Below are 27482 nucleotides of genomic sequence, written 5' to 3'. Positions count from 1 at the left end.
TCCCTGCCTCCTGAACAGACTTCAACTCCTGCCCGGCGGATATGGGTAAGTGCAATTCTAGCTGGGGGTCGCTGCAGCCTCCGGATTGACGGTTCCCTTTGACTGGCTGCTCGTCGAGCTTTTTGTGCGGAGTTTGCTTTCTATTACATACTGTGTAAACCCAGTAGGCGCAGTAATAGGTGGCAGCGCTGTCAGCGTCAACTATGATTGTTAACTGCATAACGGTATTTGTAATCTTTTCCGCGTTGAAGGATTCCCCGAATCCTGAATCCCGCGCTACGCCGTCTCCATAGTAGAGTACCCTTTGGGGCGGCTTTCCGGGTTTCTGCTGATACCAGTGAAGGGGATTATTACTGTCGATGGTGCCTCCTTTCAGTTCACAACGAATTCGCGCGGTTTTCCCGGCAGATATCGTCAGCGATGCTTTGGGCTGGATCAGGGTCTGAGCCACACTGCGACCTGTAATAAAAGCAGAAAATGGTAAAAGAATCTGCGCGGTGGGAAGGAGCAATAAAAGTTGAAGAGGAGTTGGTAACGCACAGCTGAAAAGCAGCACCAGGAACCAGGCACCCTGCCACATGCTTATTGCGCCGGATCAGTGTTTGGAATCTGAGAGGAAGAGCAGTTTATCAGCTTTTGTTGTCGGGGCTGAATCCGCCTCAGCTCCTAACCCGGCCCGTGTCCAAATCACTTCTTTACATGAGACTAGTAGCGCCGCCTTTCTTAGGGGAAGGGTGTCAGGGGCGGGGCATGCCACAGTTCATTTTTTCCTTTCAGTTACCTGTATTGGAGAGGGTTACTTGAATGCCTGTCAACGCACTCAGCCTCACTTTCCTATTTGCACAATTTATTCCGAATATAGCACGCCCGTCAACATTAGTGGAGTGATGCAGAGTTAAAGCTCCCGATATCGAAATTTCTGAAAAATATCTACCATATTCTTTCTGCTGGTGTTTTCGAATATCGTTCCACCTCCTCGACCCTCACTGTCAGAAAGACCCTCCTGTCTGTTGTGATAACTCTCAACGCGAACCCCTCAACTTTCTCGCTTGCGTGGTCATTGGGGCGCATCGTTTATTGTTCAGTTCTGCGCCCTGTTGGTGAATCAGATGAGAATCAGGCTTATTACCACTGACGTAAGACGCAAAATGTGTTGGTTTGCGGGAGTAGTACAGTGCAAGACAGAAACATTAGTATAAGTTACTAAACCAATAAAGAAGACGATTGAGGTAGTTCTCATGCCATGAACGGCTGTTCAGAAAACTGATGGCCGAGGGGAAGAAACGGTTGTGAAAATGTTGAATGTGGTTCTTTAGACTCTTATGCCTCTTCTCGATGGTAGAAAGGGGAATGATGGAAAGAGGAAGAAAGATCCTAAGGGGAGTAGGGGGCGGCCGAGGCTGACGAGGGAAGTAAAGGGCAGTATAAAAATAAAAGAGAAGTATAACATAGCAAAGATGAGCAGGGACTGAGAAGCTTTTAAAAAGCAACGGGAGATAACAAAAAAGGCAATACGCCAAGAAAAATTGAGGTACGAAGGTAAACTAGCCAAGAATGTAAAGGAAGATAATAAAAGCTTCCTTAGGTATGTGAATAGCAAAGAATAGTTAAGACCACAATTGGGCCATTGAAAACGAAACGGTGAATTTATTATGGGGAACAAGGAAATGGCAGACGAATTGAACAGGTACTTTAGATCTGTCTTCACTAGGGAAGACACAAACAATCTCCCAGATGTAATAGTGGCCAAAAGAACTAGGGTAAAGGATGAACTGAAGGAAATTTATATTAGAGAAGAAACGGTGTTGGATAGACTGGTGAGTCTGAAGGCTGGTAAGTCCCCGGGACCTGATGGTCTGCATCCCAGGCCACTTAAAAAGGTGGCTCTAGAAATCGTGGAGCACTGGTAATCATTTTCCAATGTTCTATAGATTCAGGGACAGTTCCTGCTGATTGGAGGGTGGCTAATGTTGTCCCACTATTCAAGAAAGGAAGGAGAGAGAAAACAGGGAATTATAGACCTGTTAGCCTGACATCAGTGGTGGGAAAGATGCTGGAGTCAATTATAAAAGAGGAAATTACGACACATTTGGATAGCAGTAGAAGGATCAGTCCGAGTCAGCATGGATTTATGAAGGGAAAATCATGCTTGACTAATCTTCTGGAGTTTTTTGAGGATGTAACTATGAAAATGGACAAGGGAAAGCCAGTGGATGTAGTGTACCTGGACTTCCAGAAAGCTTTTGATAAAGTCCCACATAGGAGATTAGTGGGCAAAATTAGGGCACATGGTATTGGGGGCAGAGTACTGACATGGATTGAAAATTGGCTGGCTGACAGGAAACAAAGTGTAGCGATTAACGGGTCCCTTTGGGAATGGCAGGCTGTGACTAGTGGGGTACTGCAAGGTTCAGTGCTGGGACTGCAGCTGTTTACAATATACATTAATGATTTAGATGAAGGGATTAAAAGTAACATTTGCAAATTTGCTGATGACACAAAGCTGGGTGGCAGTGTGAAATGTCAGGAAGATGTTATGAGAATGCAGGGTGACTTGGACAGGTTGGGTGAGTGGGCAAATGTATGGCAGATGCAGTTTAATGTGGATAACTGTGAGGTTATCCACTTTGGTGGCAAGAACAGGAAGGCAAATTACTATCTAAATGGAGTCAAGTTAGGAAAAGGGGAAGTTCAACGAGATCTAGGTGTTCTTGTACATCAGTCAATGAAAGCAAACATGCAGGTACAGCAGGCAGTGAAGAAAGCTAATGGCATGCTGGCTTTTATAACAAGAGGAATTGAGTATAGGAGTAAAGAGGTCCTTCTGCAGCTGTATAGGGCCCTGATGAGACCCCACCTGGAGTATTATGTGCAGTTCTGGTCTCCAAATCTGAGGAAGGACATTCTTGCTATTGAGGGAGTGCAGCGTAGATACACAAGGTTAATTCCTTGAATGACAGGACTGTCATATGTTGAAAGATTGGAGCGACTGGGCTTGTATACACTGGCATTTAGAAGGTTGAGAGGGAATCTGATTGAAACATATAAGATTATTAACGGATTGGACGCACTGGAGGCAGGAAGCATGTTCCCGCTGATGGGTGAGTCCAGAACTAGAGGCCACAGTTTAAGAATAAGGGGTAGGCCATTTAGAACAGAGATGCGGAAAAACTTTTTCACCCAGAGAGTGGTGGATATGTGGAATGCTCTGCCCCAGAAGGCAGTGGAGGCCAAGTCTCTGGATGCATTCAAGAGAGAGTTAGATAGAGCTCTTATAGATAGCGGGGTTAAGGGATATGGGGAGAGGGCACGAACGGGGTACTGGGTTGTGTATGATCAGCCATGATCACTGTGAATGGTGGTGCTGGCTAGAAGGACCGAATGGCCTACTCCTGCACCTACTGTCTATTGTCTATTGATGTCCCGGATGGTGAGGGTCTTTAATAATGAATGCCGCCTTGTTGAACCACTGCCTCTTAAAATGTCTCCGATGGCGGAGATGGTTTTGCCGTGAAGGAGCTGGTTGAATCGACAACCCTCTACAACCTCTTGCATTACGGGACCTATATAAGCTGAATATTCTCCGTGGTGTATCTGAAAAACTATTGCAGGAGTATCTGCTGACACACCAAATATCCTCAAATTCCGAATGAAGTAGTGACGTCTGCGGTTTCGCCATGATACTCAATAGTACAGAGTGCGGAATACATTCGGTTTGGACATGTCCCGAGTTCCCCTCACCCTACTCCATCCTTTCAGCTGGTTTCTTACCTCAACGCCATTGATATGAATAAGCCGCACAATGTCCACAGAGCTGAGAGACATCTCCCTGATGGAAAGTAGACTCGCGCCGGTCAACGTTCCCATCCACCTCTTCAGTTCGAATATGTTGTTGATTTATATCACGATCTCTTACATCCCAGAGGAAATAGAGGTGTGGGACGTTTTATACAATTTCTGGCAGAGGGAAACGATTTTTTAGAATCTCAATGGATTTGTGCAGCCTGTGTCATTGAAGGTTGGTAGACAGATGTCTGAAATTTTGATGTGAAACAATAAATGTACTTCTCTCCACTGGCCATTGAAAGCGTGGTGGAATAGGGCTGAAGGGGTTGTATCTGTGCAGTATAACAAATGTAGGAATCGGAGAAGAGAGGACCATGAGGTTCTGGGATGGAGGAGATGCTGAGACCTGGCACATACTAGCTATGAACATATTGAATACTGGGACAGGACTTGGGGCCTAATGGCCTTCTCCTTCCGCCCTTTATCCGATGCTGTTTCCTTGTCTTCTGGTTTGTCGAGGAAATCTGGAGAAGTGAATACAACTGCTTGCGCATTGAACCTTTTCGCCATTGAATAATTCTTAATAATTAATTTTACACTGAAACCCGAAATTTAAGAAGTAATGAAGGCAGAGTCTAACTTTACTAAATTCTTGACAAATTTTAAGTTGCATTCCCGTGAAGCACCTATTGGAATCTTACTGCATCATGGGCATCATATAAACTTAATTGTATAAATGTGTTGTTTATGTGGTCACTAGGCTTCAAGCTACTCATTTATATCAAAGTTTCTGTTTTTGTTGAGTTCTGCACCCTGCCTTTGGCGGCAGTAATCTCGCCACCTATTGATGATTAACGTCCGCAGAATGACGTTCATTTCTTACCCTGCTTCTAGTTCTATAGAAGAGGACTCTGCCGACACCTTCAGCCACTCCATGCTGTTACCGGCCATTCCCTTCATTTTTCCATCAGGACGATCAAAGTCAAGTTGAAACTGAGCATCCATTGTCACTGGTTAGATTAAACTCCTCCCCTCACGCCTCTGGACAATGGACAAACACAGGGCCTGATCGAAAGGAAATGAAATTGATCAGCCATGGAGAGATAGAATAGTACTTCACAGAAACAGTCGCTTCGACCAATTTAATTCGTGCCGAATCATTTAAACTATCTGGTTCCTTCGACCTGCACCCCGACCACAGCCCTCCAAACGGAGGGAAGCAACGTACCTATCCAAAGTTCTCTAAAACGTTGAAATCGAAGCCACATGCACCAGTCGCACTGGCAGTTCATTCTACATCCTCATAAACCTCTGAGTGAAGAAGTTTCCCCTCATGTTCCTCTTAAACTTTTCATCTTTCATACTTAACCAATCACCTCTAGTTGTAGACCCACCCATCCTCAGTGGACAAAGCCTATCTATACCCTTCATAATTTTATATACCTGTATCAAGTCTCCCCTCCATCTTCTCCGTTCCAAGAAACAAAGTCCAAACCCAATCAATCTTTCCTTTTAACTCAGGTTCGCTGGTCCTGGAAGCAACCTGGTAAGTTTTCTCTGTATTTCTTCATCTTTATTACATCTTTACTGTAGGTAGGTCAGCAAAACCGCACAAAATATTCCAAAGTAGGCCTTATCAACATCTTAAACAACTTCAACATAACATCACAACACCTGTACTGAAAACATTGATCTATGAAGAGCAATGTACCGGAAGTTTTCTTTATGGTCCTTTTTATCCGTGACGCTACCATCAATGAATTAGGGACCTGTATTACCAGATCCCTTTGTCTACTAAACTCCTATCGCTCACTCTCTACGACCTACCTTGGTTGGTCCTACCGAAATGCAACACCTTGCATTTGGTTCTACAAACTCAAATAGTCTTCATCACTGTTCAGGACACTCCCAATCATGGTGCCATCCACAAATATACCGATCCAGTTAACCATATTATCATCCAGATCATTGCTATAAATGAAAATCAACAGACCCAGAATCGACCACCAGTCAGAGATCGCCAGTCAGAGAGGCTACCATCTACTATGGCACTCTGGCTTCTCCCACAAAGCCAATGTCTAAGCCAATTTACTACCTCATCTTGAATGCCTAATAACTGAACCTTCATGACTAACCTCCTATGAGGGACCTTGTCAAATGTCTTACTGAAGTCCATGTAGACAAAATCCACTGCCTTGTTTTCATCAGCTTCCCTGTAACCTCCTCAAAAAGCTCTACAAGTTTGGTTAGGTAAGATCTACCACGCAAAAAGCCACGTTAACTGTGCCTACACAGTGCATATCTATCTAAATACTCACATAGCCGGCCCCTTAGAATACCTTCCAATAAATTTCCCACTAATAATGTTAGGCTGAGCAGCCTATAATTTCCTGCTTTCTACTCAAAGTCTTCCTTAAAAGGCGAACAACATTAGTTGTCCTCCAATCTTCCACTATCTCACCTTTTGCTAAAGATTATCTAAATATCTCTGCTTGGGCCCCTGCAATTTCTGCACTTGCTTCCCACAGGGTTCAAAAAACACCTTGTTATGCTCTGGGGATTTACACACCCAAATGCGCCTCAAGACAGCAAACACCTCCTCCTCCGTAATCTGTATTGGGTCCATGACCTCGCCGCTGTTTTGCCTCACTTCTAAAGACCGTCTACATCTCCAGAGTAAATACAGATGTAAAAAGGAAATCCATTTAAGATCTCCTCTATCTCTTTTGGCTCCACGCATTGATAACCATTCTGACCTTCCAGAGGACCATTGTTGTCCCTTACAATCCCTTTGCTCTTAACGTATCTGTACAATCCTTAAGGATTCACCTTCAGCTTGTGTGTAAGGTAACCCCATGCTTTCTTTTAGCTTTCCTGTTTATTTCTTAAGAATTCTCTTGCATTTCCTATACTCCGTAAGTACTTCATCTACTCCTACCTATAGTGCATCTCTTTTACTTCTTAACGAGGCTCTCCATATTCAGATTCAGTTTATTGTCATTTAGAAACCACAAATGCAATGCAGTTAAAAAATGAGACAACGTTCCCCCAGCATGATATCTCAAAAGCATATGACAAAACAGACTACACCAGAAAATCCACGTGACGTTTGGCAATCCCCAATCCAGAGTCCGGAGAGACTGCTGCATATTAATATCGCGCTGCCGTCTAGCGCGTTACCCGGAAAGGAGCTCCAATCCAACCAGACAAAACAAGACCAAAAACTAAAGCGACAAGACCTGCACAAAACCACATAATTACAACATATAGTTACAACAGTGCAAACAATAGCATAATTGATTAAAAAAACAGACTACGGGCACAGTAAAATTAGTCCAAGATTTTAAAGGACTGTAAGTTCAAAAGAAATCACCACAGTTTCCACAAGTCCCCAGGGTCCCGACATACTCGCCATCCCACGCCGGCGGCAGAAGAGAGTACCCCCGCCGCTATAGACTTCCAAGGCTCCGCCCGACTCAGCCTCGCAGACGCAGCACACAATGGAAGCTCCGTCGAAACCAGCTTCGCAGACACAGCACACACCGAAAGCGCCTGAGTCAGTCAAAAGGACTCCGAACCTCCAAGCCGACGACCATCCCCTCCGGCACAGCTTTTCCGAGCACCATCCTCTGCCGAGCGTATTAAGACAGCCCCGCCAAAGGCCATCGGCAATGCGACCCCGAGGACTGGGGGCCTGTTCTTCCCAGCAGAGTCCCGGACCTCACAGCAGCAGCAGCAACGTAGAAGGTCTTCCTGTAATTTCCCGATGTTTCTCCGTGCTTCCACGTCCGTTTTCAATCGATTATGATTGCGCACGGCACCCCACTTCACAAATAACAGATAATCAGTTCCGGAGTGGCCGCTGCAAGCTGCGTCGCGCCACCATCTTGGATCTCATATCTCTTGAACATTAAGATTCCCTACAGTTGTTATCTTTACCTTTTATTCTGACAGTTATACTCGAGCTTTGTACTCTCAGAATTTCTCTTTTGAAGGCCACCGACTTACCTTGAACAGCTTTGCCGGAAAACAGCCTGTCCTGATTCATACTTGCCAGATCCCTTCTGATACAATCAAAATTGGCCTTGGTCCAATTTAGAATATCAACCCACGGACCAGACATATCTTGTTCCATAATTACTTCGAGGCTAATGGCATTGTGATCACTAGATGTAAAGTGTTCCCCTACACAATCTTTCATCACCTGCCCTGACTACTATCCGGTATTCTGTACCCCAAACCTTGGGTGTAACTATCTCTCTATATATCCTGTCAATCACCGCCTCAGTTTCCCAAATGATCTGGAGTTTATGCAGTTCCAGCTCCAGCTCCTTAATGTGGAGTGTCTGAAGCTGCAGCTGGCTGCATTTCTCACAGGTAAAGTCTTCAGAGACACTGGAGGTCTTCCTGCCTTCCCACATCCCGCAAGAGGTGCATTCAACTATCCCCCTTGGCATCCCTACTGTTTTGACTTTGCAAATATAAAGAACTAAGCTAAAAGTAAGATCTACCTGCAGCTTTATCACCTTTTATCTCTGAAGCCTCACCTCGCTGAAGACTCGAAGAGCTAAAGCCAGAAATAACAGAGACCACTCCAACAAAGGCTGCTCCAAAAATAACCATTGCACTTGCCCCTGTCATATTTTAGTATGTTCTTGCCAAACAATCTCGATCGCTGACTGTTCAGAAACCAGACTCGCACTATTCGATGCCTAACGTACTCAATCGGCGAACCGGGTGAACTTTGCTTTCTCACGCTAATTGCTCTCTGTTCAAAGTTGTGAGAGAAATTCAGTTGGTCGGATTGTATTAGTGCATAGAAACATGATTAACTTGACTTACATCAGCTTCTCAGTTATTTAATGAAATAATCAATTATATTAATTAAATCCACTTTGCATTTTACAAGCCAGTGCTCACTCACCTGCATTCTCCTACCCAAGTGCCTGTTGATTTTCTTCTTTAACTTCATTTCTAATTTTTACGGATGTTGCTGTCAGACTGATTGGTCAATGGGTTCTGGGAATATGCATCCACTTTTTCCTAAACAAAGGTGACACGTTCCTCCGCCCCCTCCCCCCGAGGTAGTGGAAGATGAGGGCAATTCTCTGTATTGACTGACCCAACTTTCCTCAGGAACTCTGGATGCAAGCCATCTGGACCAGGTGTCCACTGCCAGCATCCCCTGCATTTCCAGCATGTGTTACCAATAAATATTCACGCCGCCGATTTCTCCTACCATCCTGACTCCCACCAGTTTCTGACGCCATCTTTGATCTTACTGGAAACCTCTATGGAATGAGAAATTCTGCCGATGCTGGAAATCCAAAGCAACACACGCAAAATGAGGAAGTACTTGGCAGGTCAGGTAGCAGCTATGAAAAATGAATGAACAGTCGATGTTTCGAGCTGACATCCTTCTTTGGAACAGGAAAAGAAGTGAGAAGACTCCAGAAAGTAAAGATGGCACGTGGAAGGAGGATTGCTAGAAGGTGATAGATAAAGGCAGGTGGGTGGGAAAAGTAAAAAACGGGAGAGGAAGGAAGGAGAGAGGGAAGAAGGAGGGCGCCAGAGGAAGGTGGCAGGCAGTTGAGGAAAATACGTAAAGGGGAGACAGAGTGGTGACATGATGACATTCTGAAGTAAAGGCTCTTTACACGGAAAAACTCAATATGCTCTTTAATGAGCATAAATCGCCTTCGAACTATCCTTCTTCCGCTGAGCTGAATGATTAACTGTTTTGACCCGAGTGCTAGACTTAACTCCTCTTCTGTGCCAGTTCCCAGAAGTCTGGAGAAGGCCCGTTGGCTGATGCCCTGGGTGTGTAGATGTCCGTTAGTCCACATGGGTTGTCGAATGGCCAATGTCTATGTGTCCGAGTATGATTCTGTGTCTTCTGGAGTCTGGAGGCTGAAGCATATGGAGGGTCTTGGGGTTAGAAGACTGTATATGAAGATGGTGGGAGGGAGGAATGGAGCTTGGTTGCTGTTGTTGATTTGTTGCTTGTTGTGTTCTGCTGAGCATTGTGGGCATGCTACGTTGGCAACGGCTGTGTGGTAACACTTGCGGGCTGCCCCCAGTAGTGAAACTCTCTCAATATCTGTACTATCTTGTACGTCTCAATAAAGTCACTTCTCACTTTTTCAGAACTCTAAGGAAAACAGACCTAAAATGTCTGGCTCTCGGAAAGACAATTCTCTCATCTCAAGAATTAGTCTGGTGAAACCCCTCTGGATCTCCTTCAATACTCGTATATACTTTTGCAGGTAAAGGAGCAAAAGCCATGCACAGTATTCCAGGTGTGGCCCTGGACAACCGCAAGAAAACTTCCCTTCCAAAATTTCATTTGCTTTCTTGACTGGCTAGTAACATTCTGCAATACGAATACTGCGTAGCATTTTGCAATACATGCACATGAACATCTCAGTCCCTCTGTACTTCACTCATTTGCAGTATCTCTCTATTTAGACAATAATCTGTCGTTTGATTCTTCTTAATAAAGCTCATGACCTAATCCTGTCCACATTTCATCTGCCAGATTTTTGCCCCCTCACTCAATGCATGTCTATACTTTGCAGAATGGTAATAATACTCAACATGACATGTCCTTCCAACTATTCTCCACACCCTAGTCTTGGGAGATCGTTTGCTGAAGAACACCTTATTTGTGTCGGAACTGCAACATACACATTATAATATCCAGCAGCAAGGTTGTTCCGAGTATTCTCCCAAACTCAATCCCTATTTTTCCATGCTTTATTAGAGGGGAAATTACTCGGGTACTGAGTACTTCCCAACAACCATGTGATGATTTAATGCCATGTAGGTATATGATTATTTTCGTAGGTATTATTTAGGGTTTTTTTTTGTCTAATCATGTCTGCAGTGACACATCCTTGAATATTTCGGCCATTTGAACAAACAGGCAGCAGTCAAATTCAGATTGATGTATTTATCACATTTACAACAAAAAGGACAGTGGAACTGTTGCTCGCATTAACCATCAGCAATTGTGCTGGGGGCAGTCCACATGCCCACCATGTTCCATAGACCACAAGCAACAACAGCAACACCAGCACCATTGACAGTTGTTTTCATTTTCACCTCTTCCAGCTAATGATAGCAGGCCTGTGTAGATTGGATCATGGCAGTGAGTTACGTGGCCACAGTAAATTACCCCTCAGTAATACGACGGATTCCAAGGATTGATGGGCATGAGAGAGAGAATATGTTGTAGGCCTACAGGGAAGTGAAGAAAGGGAATGGGGCTGATGATGTTGTTCCACTGGGAGCCAGCATGGATGAATGGTGTGAAAAGCCTCTTCCTGTGTTATTCGAATTTCTTACCGATTACAGCATTAGAGGCCATTCAGTCTGTCAAGCCATGCTGATTGAGCAGTTTCTCCCTTTCTGCCATCCACGGTTTTCTTTTGCCCATTCAGTTCCCTTTTAAAAGAGTAAAGAATCTGTAAAGACTACAAATATAAAGCCTGGAAAGAATTGACTAACTCTCAAGGTCTCTCAGGGACACAAGTGGACAAGATAGTAAAGAATGCTATAGCATACTTGCATTTATTGGTTAAGGCATTGAGTATGAAAGTTGGGAGTCATGTTGTATTAAAATTTACATTAAAGTGTGGTTAGGCCATGTTCCGTGTATCATGTGCAGTTTTAGTCATGTGCAATGCTGGAAAGGAGTGGGGGCTTTGGAAAGGATGCAGAATAGAATCACCAGGATGATCGTTGGTGTAGAGAGTATTAGCTATAAGAACAGGTTGACAAACTTGGAGTGTTTTGTCTGGAGCATCACAGGCTGGAGGAGGACTGATGAACTATGAGAAGAGTGGATAGACTGTCAAAATCTTTTTCAGAGGATGGAAATATCCAATACCAGAAAATATTGATTTAAGATCAGAGGAAGTTTAATAGAAATCTATGACTTTTTTACACAGCAAGTGCTAAGTCTTGAAAACGCTGCCTGAGATGACTGTGGTGGAGGTGGAAGCAGGTATCGCAGCAGCAGACACAATAACAAGCACAATAACAAGAATAACAAGACACAATTACAAGAATATATAGGCTGAATGGCCTGTTCTTGTGAAGTGGTTCTATCAGGCAGGTACAGCATGGATTCAGTAAAGGCAAGTCTTGCTAGCTTTCTGGAGTTGTTTGAGAATATAACAAGTGTAGCAGACAGAGGAGAACAGGCGGATGTTTTATTCTTGGATTTCCAGAAATTGTTCGATAAGGTGCCACATAAAAGATTTATTCAAAGATAAGTTGGGGGACATGTATTGACAAACATAGAGGACTGCAACAGCACGGGTTATTGCTATGGTCAAATCTGGAGTACTGCGTTCAATTCTAATCTTGCATCATGAGAAAACATGCACTTTGTAGGAGATACAAAGGCAGCTTACCAGGTTGATTCCAAAGATGAGAGGGTTAGCCTATGAGTCACCTGCAGCTGTGGTGAATCTGGAGTTTTCTGCCTTGGGAGGCAGACTTCGTAAAATCTAGTTAATACATAAGATAGAGTTCTGATTACTAGAGAATGTAATGGTTTTGGAGAAAAGGCAGGAGGGGGAGCTGAGCCCACGACCAGATCAGCCATGATTTTATCAAATGGTGCAGCAGGGTTGATGGATCAGAGGGACTACAGTTACTCCCATTTCTTAAGTTCTTACGTTCTGATTTACTAAGAATCGTTGTTCCTGACTTCTCTTTCTTTTTAACTTCTCCTTCATTGGATGTCAATAAAATGCACAGCCTTAAAATGGTCACTATTGGTGGAGAGACAACAGTGTAGGATTTTGATGTTTTTGATCCAACGTTGTTTCAGAAGTTAAGAACGAGGTGTAAAGCGTGTGGTTCCATAATCATTGCAATAAGCTCCAGGAGAACAAAACAATTGGAAATGGAAGAAGCAAAAGACTAAAAACAAAGAAGAAGGAGAAGGAAAAGAAGATGGTGAGCCTTCATCCTTTCAAAATAATACAAAGAGCTGTAACCACTAGGGGACACAATGAACAATGACATATATAGGTAGTTATAGAAAATAGCCATATCTACCTGTGACGCCACTTTCAATCAATTACGGACCTGAATCCCCAGATCCCTTTGTCTACTGCACTCCTCAGACCTACCGTGGTTGGTCCTAAAGACGTCAACACCCCGCACTTGTCTGAATTAAATTCTGCCTGTAAGTGTTCCCCCCATTTTCCAGCTGATCAGGATACTGCTACAAGTTCTAATATTCTTCCTCACTGTTCACAACACTCACAATCTTGGTGTCATTCGCAAATTTGCTGACCCAGTTAATCACATTATCATTCAGATCCTCGCTAGAAATGACAATGAACAAGGCTTGTATCGATCCCTGTGGCACGCTACGAGTCAAATGTCTCCATTCAGAGAGGAAACCATCTACTACTTTTCTGTGGCTTCTCTCACAAAACCAATGTCTAAGATAATTCACTACCTCATCTGGAATGCCGAAAAACTGATCCTGCATGACCAACCTTCCATGCAGTACCTTGTCAAATAGCTCATTAAGCTTCATGTAGGCAATATCCACAGCCTTGCTTTCATCAACATTCCTGGTACCCTCCTAAAACAGTTCTACAAGATTGGCTAGGCACAATTTACAACGCAAAAAGCCACGCTGACTGTGCCTAATCAGTCCATGTCTATCCAAATACTCATATATCCGATCCCTTAGAATACTTTACAATAAATTTCCCACCACTAATGTCAGGCTCACCAGTCTATATTTCCTAGTTTCTACTTAGAGCCTTTCTTAAACAGTGGAACCACATTAGCTGTTTCCAATATTGCAGTACGTCACCTGTCACGAAGGATGATCTAAATATCTCTGCTCGGATCCCCTGCAATTTCTGCACTTGCTTCCACCAGGGTTCAAAGGAACTCTTTGTCAGTCCCTGGGGATTTATCCACCCTAATTTGCCTCAGGACAGCAAACACCGCCTCTTCTGTCATCTGTTCAGGGTCCATGACCTCGCCGCTGATTTGCCACACCCCTAAAGACTCTGTGTCCGCCTCCCGAGTAAATACAGATGCAAAAACAAAATCCGTTTAAGATCTCTCCCCTCTCGTTTGGCTGCACGGATAGATCACCATTCTGATCTTCCAGTGGATCAATTTTGTCCCATGCAATCCTTTTGCTCGCAACATATCTGTAGAATCCCTTGGGATTCTCCTTCAACTTGTCTGCTAAGCCACATTCATGCCTTCTTTTGCCTTCCTATTTTATTGTTAAGTATTCTCTTGCATTTCTTATAGTCCATACGTACATCGTCTGTTCCTACCTGCAATGCGCCTATTTTTTTTCTGAACCAGGCCCTCCATATCTCTTAAAAACCAAGGTTCCTTATATCTGTTAGCTTTACCTTTTATTCTGACAGGCTCATACGAACTTTGTACTCTCAGAATTTCACTTGTGAAGATCACCGACTTACCTGGAACACCTTTGCAGAATCAACCTGTCCGAATCCCTACTTGCCAGGTCCTTTCTGATGCCATCAAAATTGGCCTTGGTCCACTTTAGAAACTCGACCCACGAAGCGCCTATCTTTTTCCATATTTATGTTGAAACTAGTAGCATTATGATCGCTAGATGCAAAATGTTCCCGGACGCAAATTTCGATCACGCGCCAAGATCAAATATCGCATAATCTCTCATTGCACAATCGTCTATGCACTGATTAAGGGCGCTTTCCTGAACACATATAACAAACTGTATCCCATCTCATCCTTTTATTGTATGGGAGTTATAGTCAATATATGGGAACTTAAAATCACATACTATTACGTTATGGTTCTTACAACAGTCTGCGATCTCTCTACAGATTAGCTCATCTAAACCCCGCGGACTGTTGGGTCGTCAGTAATGTAGACCAGGTAACAGGTTCATAGCTTTTGTATTCTTCAGTTCCACCCATAAAGCTTCACTTGACAAGTTTCCCGTCTTTCTTGACTGAGCATGCCGTGACATTTCCCCGACTAGTAACGCCATCCCTCGCTCTTTAATGCCCCCGGTCCATTCACGTCTAAAACAACGGAACCCGAAATGCTGAGCTGCGAGTCCTGCACCTTCTGCAACCAAGTCTCACTCATGGTTATGATATCATAATTGCATGTGTTGATCCAAGCGCTGAGCTCATCTACCTTTCCTACAATACAACTTGCATTGAAATATATGCAGCTCAGAATTTTAGTTTCTCTATGATTAACCTTTTAATCCCTGAATTCGTCTGAGGTCTTAACAATCTGTTTCCACATCCTCTCCACTATCCGCTCAGGTGCTCTGGTTCCCATCCGCTTGCCCCTGTCTTATTTTAATTTGTTCTTGCCAATCAATCTCAATCGCTAACTGGCCACTGTTCAGAAAACAAACAGCCACGAATCGATGCCTTATGTACTCAATTGGCGAACCCGAGTGAGCTTTGTCTTCTCACTCTGATTGGCCTCTGCTCAAAGTTGTGAAAACAATTCAGCTGATTAGATTATATTAGCGCAGAGAAATAGAGCTAACTTTTTAGTTCAATGGACTTACATCAGCTTCTCTATTACTTTATAAAAAATCAGTTATATTAATTAAATCCACTTTGCATTTTACAGGCCAGTGCTCGCTCACCTGCATTCTCCTCCGCAAAGTGCCTGTTGATTTTTTTCTTTAACTTTGTTGCTAATTTTTACCGATGTTGCTGTCAGACTGATTGGTCAATGGTTTCTAGGAATATGCATCCACTTTTTCCTAATCAAAGGCGTCACATTCCTCTAGCTCCGTTACCCTGGGGTATTGGAAGATGAGGGTACCCCTCTGTATTGTCTGACTCCGGTTTCCTCGGCAATTCTGGATGCAAGCCATCTGGACCAGGTGTCTTATCCACTTCCAGCATTCCCTGCCTTTCCAGCACATTCTACTAATAAATATTCACGCCACCCATTGCTCTTACCATCCTGACTTCCACCAGTTTGTGACGCCATCTTTGATCTTACGAGGCGTCTCTATGGAATGAGAAATTCTGCGGATGCTGGAAAACCAAAACAACACACACAAAATGCAGGAGGTACTCAGCAGGTCAGGTAGCATCTCTGGAAATGAATTAACAGTGGATATTTCCAGTCCACACTCTTCATCAGGACTGGAAAGGAAGGGAGAAGTCGCCAGAATTTAAAGGCAAGGAGGCAGTGGAAGGAGGATTGCAAGAAGGTAATGGGTGAACGCAGGTGGGTGGGAAAGGTAAAGGGCTGGAAAGAAAGGAAGGTAAGAGGGAAGAAGGAGAAATGGAAGAAGGAGGGGCACCAGGGGAAGGTGATAGGCAAGTGAGGAGAAGAGAATAAGTAAAAGGGAGACAGAGTGTTGATATAAATACATTTTGAAGTAAAGGCTCTTTACATCAAAAACCTCAATGTGCCTTCAGCTATCATCTTCGAGCTATCCTTCTTCCCCTGTGTTGAATGAATAACTAGTTTGATCCTAATGCTGGTCTCAGCTCCTCTTCTGTGACTGTTCCCAATAACGCACTATTTCTTGATCTTTGAAATATGAATCTATCTATAACTTAATTATGTCTAATATCGATGCTTATAATCAAAGCTCAACGGTCGAATCAGAAGCCTGGAGTCAAGGCCAATCAGACAGAGCCCTGGGCCTGCAAATCTCTGGGAGTTCACTTGGATTGTCCAAGGCCTAATGTCTATGTATCCGAGTCTTCTGAGCCTTCTGGAGTCTGGAGGCTGAGAAATATGGACAGTCTTGGGGATAGAAGACTATATGAACATGGTGGGAGGGAGGAATTGAGCTTGGTTTCTGTTGTTGATTTTTTGACTGTTGTGTTCTGTTTTACTGTGTCCTGCTGAGCATTGTGGGCATGCTACGTTGGCAACGGATGTGTGGTTACACTCGCAGGCTGCCCACAGTATTGAAACTCTCTCAATATCTGTCCCATCTTATATGTCTCAATAAGGTCACTCCTCATTTTCACTAATTCTAAGAAATACAGATCCAAATCTTTCATACCACGAATTAGCCTGCTGAAACCCCTCCGGATCTCCATCACTGTTATTATATCCCTTTACAGGTGGGGGGGGGGGGGTGGAAAAAGCCATGCATAGTATTCAAGGTATGACCCTGGACAACTGCAACAAAACCTCCCACCAAAATGCAATATGCTTTCTCGACTATCTGGTAACATTCTGCAAGCGACTGTCTCCTAACATTTTGCAATACATGCACATAAACATCTCAGTCCCTCTGTACTTCACTCATTTGCAGTACCACTCTATTTGGACAATGATCTATCTTTTGATGCCTCTTAATAAAGCTCATGATCTAACACTCCGCACATTCCATTTGCCAGATTTTGGCCCTTTCACTCAATGCATCTATATCCTTTGCAGAATGGTAAGATGTCCTTCCCTCTATTCTCCACACCCTATCCTTGGGAGATCTTTGCTGAATAACACCTCCTATTTGTGGTTGAGCTGGAAAATCCGCAATAATCGTATCCCCGACTTGCATCTCCAGGAAAATTATTTCACACTGATCCAGTTCAGAATCAGAATCGAGTTTAATATCACCGGCATAATTTTGTTGTTTTGCGGCAGCTATACAGTAAAACACATAATAATAAAAACTATACATTACAATAAGGAGTATATATAAAAGACTCCGTAAGTGGCATAAATAGTGCAAAAAGAGAGGAGAAATACTGAGATAGTGTTTATGGGTTGATTATCCATTCAGAAATCTGATGGCGGAGGGTAAGAAGCTATTCTTGAAACGTTGAGTTCTGCTCATGTGTTAAAGTCCAGATGCTGGCACCAGGCAGATCATTTCTGTGACAGCATCTGCAAAAGCAACGTGTTTCTTCTTTTCTGAACACCACTTTTCAAATATAAACTTTGATAATCTCAGCATCATCTCTGAAGCCTACTGGATACAGTGGATACGGTATTGATTGTTTTGAGAGCATCACGATCGCACAGCCGATGAGGCACTTCTATATTCGCTGTGCCCTGTCCACAATAGAAAGTGTTGAAACCCTCCACCGAGAAACACATTTCCCACTTCCCAATTGTGGTACATTTTCTTGTATGTGTTCATTAGCGCTGTGAAGATGAAATCGGCTACATTGGAAATGTATTACTCCCTGAAGAAATAAAACGCAGGGCATAGTGACTGAAATTATGACCCAAAGTCAATCTCTCAGAGCCTAATCAAATTCTTGGCAACGTCAGGTAAACCAACAAAAATAAAATCAAGAACAAAGTCAAAGGATTAATAACTGCTGCTTTTCTACAACTACAACTAAGCTGCATCCTGATAATCATATTTTAGTTTCAGTAAATTGCAGAAATTTCCGGATTATTTCAGTCCAAATAACACTGGTAACAATTGCACATTTCCAGGTGTCTGCGTAGTATCATCTCCCCTCTGTATGTTTGTCCTGTCATTCTGCAGGAAATGCTATCCATAAGTCATTGCTCTAACTACAATGCAGTACGCATTTTTGAATGTTTTCATCTTTCTAATTTGTCACATTGCACAGATAAAATTTATATGGCATGAATAGTTCCTGCCATCTCATATTACCATGAGTTTTCTCAACTTAGTACTGTTTGTCGTTTGCTATATTGTTCGTTGATGGTATGTTCTTTACAGTTAACCTCTATCATATCAATTATTATTCTCATATCATAAACGAATTGCATAACGTTTTAAAATATATATGTGCCTAAGACTTCTACACAGTACTATCGCGAGGTCTTATGTGTTACTATTTAGTATTTCCCTATATAAAATGTGAAATTACCTTTAATAGTAGGTTTAGCCTTGTTCACTCCATGGAACACCGCCTCAAACAAGACACCTCAAATCTCTTGGACAATTGTTCTGGTTACAAGAATGTGCAGCAAATAGGCACAGAGTATTACTTGGAAGCACAGGAATAGAGTTCCTTGGGGATTTTGGGGGCCCTATTATTCATCATCGGCAACTTGAAAATGGACCAGAATGCAGATGGCATGTTTAGTAAGTTTGCATCAAGGTTGTAATCGGTCAGCTTAGAAAGTTTTGTAACATTACAAGAGGATCTAGATCGACTTGTGAAATAGGTCGAGGAATAGCAGATAGAATTTAACTCGAGGAGATTTGAAATGTTGCATTTTGGTAACTTAAAGCAGGACAAGGTATAGCAGAGGGATCGAGGGGCACAACCGTACAGTTCCCTGAAGGCGGAAACACAGAAGGATAGGGTTGCAAAGTCTTCATTTGTCACGCAGTCTATCACTATTTAGTTCGCTGATAACAACAGTTGCGATAAAATAAATTTTACAAAATATTGCTAGAACTACATTTGGAGTATGATAGCTCACACAAAATGCTGATGGAACTTAACAGGCCAGGCAGCATCTATGGAAAAGAGTAAACACTCGACTTTTGGGGCTGAGACCGGACTTTGGATTTCCAGCATCTGCAGATTATCTCGTGTTTTGAGTATGCTGTTCATTTCTCACCCCGTCGCTATAGGAAGGATGCCCTTATGCAGAGAAGGTTCACAAGGATGTTAATGGGACATAAGCATTTGTTATATGGAGGGTCTGGATAGAGTCAGGTTTTATCCCGAGAGAGTAGGAGGCTTTGGAAGAGATATAGAGGTATATAAAATCGTGTGGGGCACAGCTATAGTGCTGGTCACAATGAATGAATTGTGAAGAAGGATGTTTCTGTGCTAGATAACTCTGAAAGGCGGGCGAGTGGGATAAAAGCAGTTGAGAAAACGGCCCGAATGATCGGTTTGTGTACTGTACAACTTCATAACCCTAACTCAGATCAAGGATAATTGGACTGGAGTTTTGGCTCATTGTGATCACGCGATCAAGTTTTCTTTGAACGTCAGTAGCTTTACAGACTCTTGACTCATATTCATTCATGAAATTTGGATGAACGTTAATAGTCCATCGCAAAATTATTTCAAACAGCTTTGTTCAGCGAAGCTACAAAGTAAAATGCAAATTGCACCGCGGTTTTAAACAACGAATAGCATTCGTTAAACGCAGGTGTTCGTGGAGATCGTGAGGCACAACACCTGTTACTTGGTCTGGAATCGGTGAACACGTTATGCACAAGGTACCCGTTGGGTTTCTGTACTGGCTTCCCTTCGCATTTCGCCACTGTGTAGCCAGTAAGCGCAGTAGTAGGTGCCAGCATCATCCACGTTTATGCTCGATAAGAGTAGAGTGCACGATTGAGTCTCAGGTACTTTGCTCGCAATTAATCGTTCGTCAGCCACATCCTTCTGAGTGTCGGATGAATTCTTAAAATATAATAGCCGCTGCAGGCCTTCACCCGGCCTCTGCCGGTACCAATGTATAACAGCTTCCGCAAAGTCGATTTGTTGAACATCACAGTAAAAGTGAACAGGTTTTGTCGGAGCCCTGGTGATCGATAATTGAGCCTGTGTCAATATCTGAAGCGCCACTTGACCTGTCGGAGAAAATAATACAACGTGACAATTATTCCACAGAGTGGCGACGAAGGGCGAAGGGAAACAGGGATTAAAATGCGAAACACTGACCGAGAAAGGAGGTCAATAAAATGACGGTCAGCAACACCTTCATGTTGGGGAGATAGAACGTCGCGTAGATCCGGGTGACTGAGATCCCACCAACCGCTTCACTCCTTCTTGATGCTGCAAATTGCAGCTTCCTTTTGGCGCTATGACGTCACGTCCTGTCCTTTCCAATGCAGACTCGGCGCTGAATTTCAATCGGGATCTCACCCCACCCACATGGCCCTGAAGCCCGACCCAGCCGCTGTGCGCAGGAGTTCCAGTCTGATGCCGAGGTGAATTCTTGTCCACGCACTTAGCGTCTCTGCTTGAAATCACCTGTCGCTGCAGCTTTCTGTTATGCCTCGTAGAGATCACACTCAATTCCTTATTCCGACTGCCCGGGGTAAACCTTCACGCTGTCACTTATCTATAATTAATCTTTTTCTACCTTCAAATTGTTCAAAGGTCCTGTTTACTCAGGATCTCCCAGGAGTCACAGATTTTCGAGAGAAACTCTCTCTTCAACTCTGTCGTTAATGGACAACAACCATTCAACACTGACTCCCATTCTAGGCTCTCCCACGAATAGAAACATCCTCTCTACATTGATCTCTACTGTCTACATTGATCAGCGAATATTACGGTTTCATGAACTACTATTAAAAAAAATTAGTATTTTTTAATAAGAGTAATTACTATTACTCTTACTATTCAAAACTCAGGTCATGTGAGTCCATCCCTTTTCCCCGTCGTTTCAGTGAACCCTCTCCGAACTGCTTCTAGATAATTGACATTCTTAAATGACTTGACGAATGCTGGACACGATATTCCAGGTGTGGCTTCGTATACAGGGTATAACTTCGCTAACTTTATAGTAAATTGCGCTTGTAATAAACAACTATCTTCCGTCAGTTGTTCTGAAGACCTGCCGCACCTGTGTATTCTGAACCACGTGCCTCTTCCCGCTTCAGCACTGGATCCCTGAATAGAATAACATTCCTTTTATTTAGTGGGAACGCTGCCTACATCTCCGGTCATTGACACAAAGTTTCCTATCCCCGGCGGAGCAATCGAGCGGCAGGGGAGACTGAGGGTTTTTGTATCGCCTTTCTGCCGTCGTTTCACACTGTGCCGACCCAGCGAGCGCAGTAATAGATGGCGGCATCTGTCAAGGCAATGTTGTCAATCACAAGAGAGAAGAAAGAGTCACTGCCCTCGGCTGAGAACTTGGCGGACACTCCCGGATCCCGCTCCATTCGCCCTTTGCTAAAGCGCAGGATCCTTCTGGGTGCCTGGTTGGCGAGTTGCTGGTACCAGTGGATGTCATCGAGTGCCCCTGCCTCGCACAGTATCTTCACCGTCGTCGTCTCTGGCTTCGTGATAGAAATCTGAGGCATCTTCAATTCCTCGGCCAGATATCCAGCTGCAAATAAAAGACACTGAAGCCACGCTGTTTTGAAAGAAAAAACTGGAGCGGTGGTGGACATACTTGCGAGGGAAAGCGCCAGGGTGGTAAGCAGTGAACAGAGAGATATAATGCGGCGGTGAAAATTCCGGGGGACTGGCTCTTCTCACAGTGTCGTGAGATTTAATTAGCAAGTGCCCGGATACAGGCAGGTTGTTTCGCGGCTGCGCAGTGTGTCCTCCACCTTCACCTTCATTTACACTTTCATTCGTCCTTCCTTTTCCCATCAGAGAGGGGCGAACAGCAGTGGTTTCTGTCGCCAGTCTGTGAATGTAGAACTTTGGAATACGTAATCTGTCATATTAAAATTTATGCAACCTCTGTCTCCGAGGTCCGATCCACGAGAAGGCAGGTTGCACCAGGAAAGAAATAACTTTAGCCCTTAACCGGGTCTCTTCTTCCCTACTTGCCCTCGCTCTGCCTCCGACATTCCTTTCTTATTTCCCGTCTCTCATTTTCTCCCTCATTAGTGCCGATCATTCAAAGCTCTGAAATCTCCAGAGCGACGGATAGCGGATGGGTGATACTTGACCCGCTGAGTGATTACAACGTTCTCGCTTCAGATTCTGAGGGCTGACGCTGCACTCCACAGGGATGGGAACATAAAATGAGGGGAAATGGGAGCGGATCAGTCCGTCCTTCGTCCTGTTCCTTGGTCATAAAGATCATGTCTGACCTTCAAGTCTGGCGCCGCTTTCCCATCTTTTGATTCCCCTAATCTCCTTCTATTTACCCGGGTTAGAGTCATAGACTCGTGGGATTCCGCAGCCCGGAAACGGGCCCTTCTGCACAACCCGTCCATACTGACCGTGATGAATAATAATGGACCAGCACGGTTCCTGTGGAACACCAATGGCCAAATTCCACACCACACTTGGACTGTTAATATCAGGCTAAGTCTATATGCAGGTGACTCTCCTATACTTAATCTCATGTTATCTGATCTTCTGGACCATTGTGCCATGAGGAATCTTGTTAAAACTTCCTAATACCAAATTGGTCAATTTTAACACCCTGCTCTCCTTGATTCCCTTGGTCATCTCTTCAAAGAATTAATTTCTTAACTTGATATCCCACGCACAAAATCATGCTGATTATTCCGATGAGCCGTTTCAAGCCCAATTCCTGGTTTATTCCGTAACTTCTTGTAAATTTCCCGGCTCTGATCTTAGCTTCGCCCTCCCCTTCGTAATTGCCTAGTTTGTCCTTACATCACTTCTCAAACAAACACATTAGCCGCCTTATACTCTTCTGTTACCTCACCCGTGGCTAACAGTTATAGAAATATCTCTGCCAGGTCCCCGACAATTTGTTTATTTATTTGTTATTGAGATGCAACGCGGAACGGGCTCTTCCAGCCATTCAGGCCGCGTCGCCCGACAATCCCCGAATTATTCTTGGCCTCATCACGAAAGAACGTAGGCTTACAGTTAGGGTTAGGAGTAACCTGCTTTGGAATGTAGGAAGAAAGCGCAGCACCTGGAGAGCGTACAGACTCCTTACAGGCAGAGGCGGGACTTGAACCCGACTCAACTGTGCTGTAAATCGTTGTTCTACACTACCGTGCCTCTTCCTGTCTTTACGCAATGTCATAGAATGCACTTGTCTGGCCTTGGCAGTACATCCACCTTGATGCAATCCAGCACCTTCCGTTTTGTAACGTGGATATGTTTCAGAACAGGTTCTTTATTAGTAAGGGCATCAAAGGTTACGGTATGGTCAGGAAATGCCATTGAGAGGGGTTAATAAATCAACGATGATGGATAGTGGAGCAGCCTCGATGGGCCAAATGATCTACTTCTGCTCCTATGCCTTATGCTGTCCCCGAACCCTCCTATCAGATGTTTAGACACCTGCCACTTCCCGTACCAGTAAAACAGCTTCTCATAATCAACTTTTGCAGAATCCCGTCTAATGCGTTCAAAATTAGCCTTTTACCAATCTAGTACTTTAATTTAATGGTCAATCCTATCTTTTTCCAAAATCATATAAAAACAAAGAGTCAGTGGTCGCAATGTTTCCCGCGACCCTCCAACGGTAACTCGCCCTGGCCAGTTTTCCGTCAGGAGATCAAGCGTCTTTGCTCTCCTTTTTTTATTGATTGTGAGATAGCGCTGAATCGCCCCTTCCAGCACTTCGCGCAATCTCCGAGTTAATCCTATACTAGTTACGGGATAATTTACAGTGACCAAATAACCTACCAACCGGCACGTCTTTGCAATGTGGGAGGAAAGTAAAGTACCTGGGGGAACGGAGAGAAAATGCAAACTCCTTACAGGCAGCGGCGGAAGTTGAACCCAGTGCTACTATGCCGCCACACTCTTTGGTGAAGCAATCTTCAAATTATTTGTGAAAGTAGTCCTAGACACCTTTACCCATGGCATAACATGTGAGATATGTGAATCGTAACAATAGATATAGCTGCCTTAATCTTTCTTGGTGGTAGACCGTGAGTTGGAGAGGTGTTGTCAGAGTAACCTGGGTAAGTAATTGCAGTGCAATTAGTAGCCCGCATGTGTTACAAATATTCAGTGTAGCAGGTCACAAGAATGAATCTTCAGAGCAGATGGTTGTTGTTAATGAAAGGAACTGCTTTGTTTTGGATGGCTTTGAGCTTCATTGAAGTTCTTTCAAGCAAGCTCATTCACCTAAACAAGATCCGGAGGCCTTGCAAAGACCGTTCTACAAGGAATTGTGAAGGGGAAAAGAAGGAGAGGCGGATAGAGAAAAAGATGGACGGACATTAACGAATGGACAGGGAAAACATTTTAATTTACCTAGGCCCTGGCGCACAACCGTGACAGTTGGAACAGACTGGTGCAAGGCGCCCCGACGACTCCACCCGGAGTTAAGGGTGCAGGTAGACGAAGAATTCCCCTAAATGGGAAGTACGTCGTCACACCATAATTTGCTTTACAGACAAAAGAAAGTATTTGAAATGTGTTGTTTAACCCAGAATACCCGGCACATTCAAAGTTCAAAGTACAAATTAAAATTTATTATCAGTCAGCATATGCAACCCTGAGATTCATTTTCTGCGGCCATACGTGTTGTTCCAGTGTTTGTGTGGCTGATCCCGTTGTATTTCTGTCATTGAATATCAAGGGTAGCTAATTGGAAACACTTGTTGGACATCGGCATTGTCTGTACACGTGTAATAATGTAGAAAGTTTATTAATCAATCAACAGAAAATGTACAGGTCTAGGAAAAGACTTTCAACCACCCTTCTTTCAATGATTTATTATTCCAGTCCTTGGAGCTTTGTTCACGTAACGCCCATTGACTTGAGTTTTTGTCAGGCCTCCTGTGAGCTACACTAAACCAACTACTGTCCTGTTATCAAAAGCAGTCTCACTCGCCTCAAAGAATACAGTTATTTTGCTCATGTTTTGTGTTGTAAGTAGCCAGGTTGGATTTGCCAGGCTTTATATGAACAGCGCATCTGTAGGTAATTGTATTTGTTCATTTAGTGATACAGTGCAGATGAGGCCCACCCGGCCCTTCAAGTCATGCAGCCACAGGAACCCCTGGCAGCCCCGATTTACCCTAACATAACATAGCCATGATAATTGGCAATCATCAGTTAACCTACTCGGATCGTCTTTCGACAGTGAGAGGAAACCGGGGCACTCGGGGAAAGGCCATACATTCCACAGAGAGGACCTACAGAAACTCCTTACAGGCAACACCAGACCTGAACTCCAAACTCCGAATCCCTGAGTTGGAATAACATCGTGCTAATCGCTAGTTTCTCGTTGCACGTAATTTTCCACCTAATGCGTCAATGTTATAACTGTATGAAGGCAGCTTGGCTAAAGACAAAGGTGGTTCTTCACCACAAGTGTTCATTACTGCAGTCAGGATGTTGTCTTGTCTCAAAGCATGTGTCCAGTTAGCTCGATCATTCATTGCCAGGTGAAGAAATTCAAAACCGTGTTCTTATGCAACCTGCACGATGCCCATGACAGTGCGGCAGGTTCCTGCAATGTTCGTGATGAGTGCACTCCAGCATGCATCCCAGGTCAACTTGGTCCACATTTCCTGCGGTATGTGAATCATATCGCTCCGGTGCCATATGTGGAAGTGTCTAGTCAACTTACCTTACTTACAGTCAAGCGCCAGGTTCCTCTATCACAATGTGTGTGTACCTCATACCTCACAGAGTTAGCATCCGAGTGTGGTAAATGTTTGTGTCCCCTGCGTTGGCTCCAGATCCCACAAAGGTTCTTTGTTTAAGGTCAAACTGTCAAGAAACATCCTTTTGATTGCTACCTACCATCTTTCATTGGCTGATAAAGCACCGCCTCTCCATATTGTAAAACTCTGGAAGAATTGCCGAGAGTATCAAGAGCACAAAAAGTGCTCTCGGTGAGGACCTTCCATGCTGTAGAACAGAGAAAAACAAGGCACCGTACAGGCCCTTCGGTCCATGATGTTATGGTGACCCTTTAGCATGTGATAAATAAATCTGAAACTGAACTGGAAATTGCGTGCAATCCGCACCGAGATGCACATGTCAGCCAAACTGTCTGTCTCAAGTATTTCCCGTTTGTGAGTAGCGGGTTCGAGGACTGGGAAGTCCATAGCTAACGCTCAGCTTGTCGCGCCGAAAGATCAGTATCTCCCGAAGACGGGCAATGCTAATCCCCCTACCGCACCACTGGCCAGGCCACACAGAATCTCATACCTAAGATTCCACAGGAGGCGACCGACGAATAGGCAACGCCATGGTTGCGGCTTCGTCCCTGAAGCGGAAATCTGCCCGTCTTTCTAACGGAGTTGCGGACATGCAGATGTGCAGACCTCTTGAGTAGGCCCCAACTCCTGCGCGGCATGTCTGGATAAGTGCAATTCTAGCTGGGGGTCGCTGCAGCCTCCGGATTGACGGTTCCGTTTGACTGGCTGCTCGTCGAGCTTTTTGTGCGGAGTTCGCTTTCTATTACATACTGTGTAAACCCAATAGGCGCAGTAATAGGTGGCAGCGCTGTCCGTGCTAACTTCGATTGTGAGATAGAACTCGGAATCTGACTTTCCCGCGTTGAAGGATTTCCCTAATTGCGAATCCCGCGATACATCACCTCCATAATAGAGTATCCATTGGAGCGGCTTGCCCGGTTTCTGTTGGTACCAGTGAAGGGGATAACTACTGCTGACGGAGCCTCCATGAACTTGACACAGTATTCGCGCGGTTTTTCCGACAGGTACCGTCATCGATGCTTTGGGCTGGATCAGGGTCTGAGCCACACTTCTACCTGCAAAAAGATAAAAGAACGGTAAAAGAATCTGCGCGGCGGGAAGGAGCAATGAAACTTGAAGAGATGTTGGTAACGCACAGCTGAAAAGCAGCACCAGGAACCAGGCACCCTGCCACATGCTTGTTGCGCCGGGTCAGTGCTTGGAATCCGAGAGGTAGCGCAATTTATCAGCTTTTGTTGTCGGGGCTGAACCCTCCTCAGTTCCTAACCCGAACCATATCCAAATCACTTTTTTGCATTAGACTGGTAGCGCCGCCTTTCTTAGGCGGCGGGTGTCGGGGGCGGGGCATGCCCCAGTTAATTTCTTCCTTTCATAATTTGAAGAGGATTGCTCCAATGCCACTCGACGCCTCGAAGCTATTTGCTCAATTATTCCGATTAAAACTGATCTTTAT

At 44.2% G+C, this 27482-nt stretch overlaps 2 gene segments (V, D, J or C); both read right to left on the bottom strand.

Annotated features, from left to right (window-relative positions):
* Positions 1-27238, bottom strand: part of LOC132396183 (Ig gamma-2A chain C region, membrane-bound form-like) — a 332140-nt gene extending 304902 nt beyond the window's left edge. Inside the window, 2 exon segments of the C gene segment in view lie at positions 26911-27084; positions 27166-27238. Coding sequence covers positions 26911-27084; positions 27166-27205 — 214 coding nt within the window.
* On the bottom strand, positions 19853-20459 carry LOC132377666 (probable non-functional T cell receptor gamma variable 10). The segment is given in 2 exon segments: positions 19853-20299; positions 20391-20459. Coding segments are annotated over 2 exon segments (411 nt in total).
* Positions 27239-27482: the final 244 nt, after the last annotated feature.

Source organism: Hypanus sabinus, chromosome 1 (genome assembly GCF_030144855.1).
Source record: "Hypanus sabinus isolate sHypSab1 chromosome 1, sHypSab1.hap1, whole genome shotgun sequence".
NCBI lineage: Eukaryota > Metazoa > Chordata > Chondrichthyes > Myliobatiformes > Dasyatidae > Hypanus > Hypanus sabinus.
The sequence above is the reverse complement of the archived record's forward strand: the minus strand, read 5'-3'. Positions and strand labels throughout refer to the sequence as shown.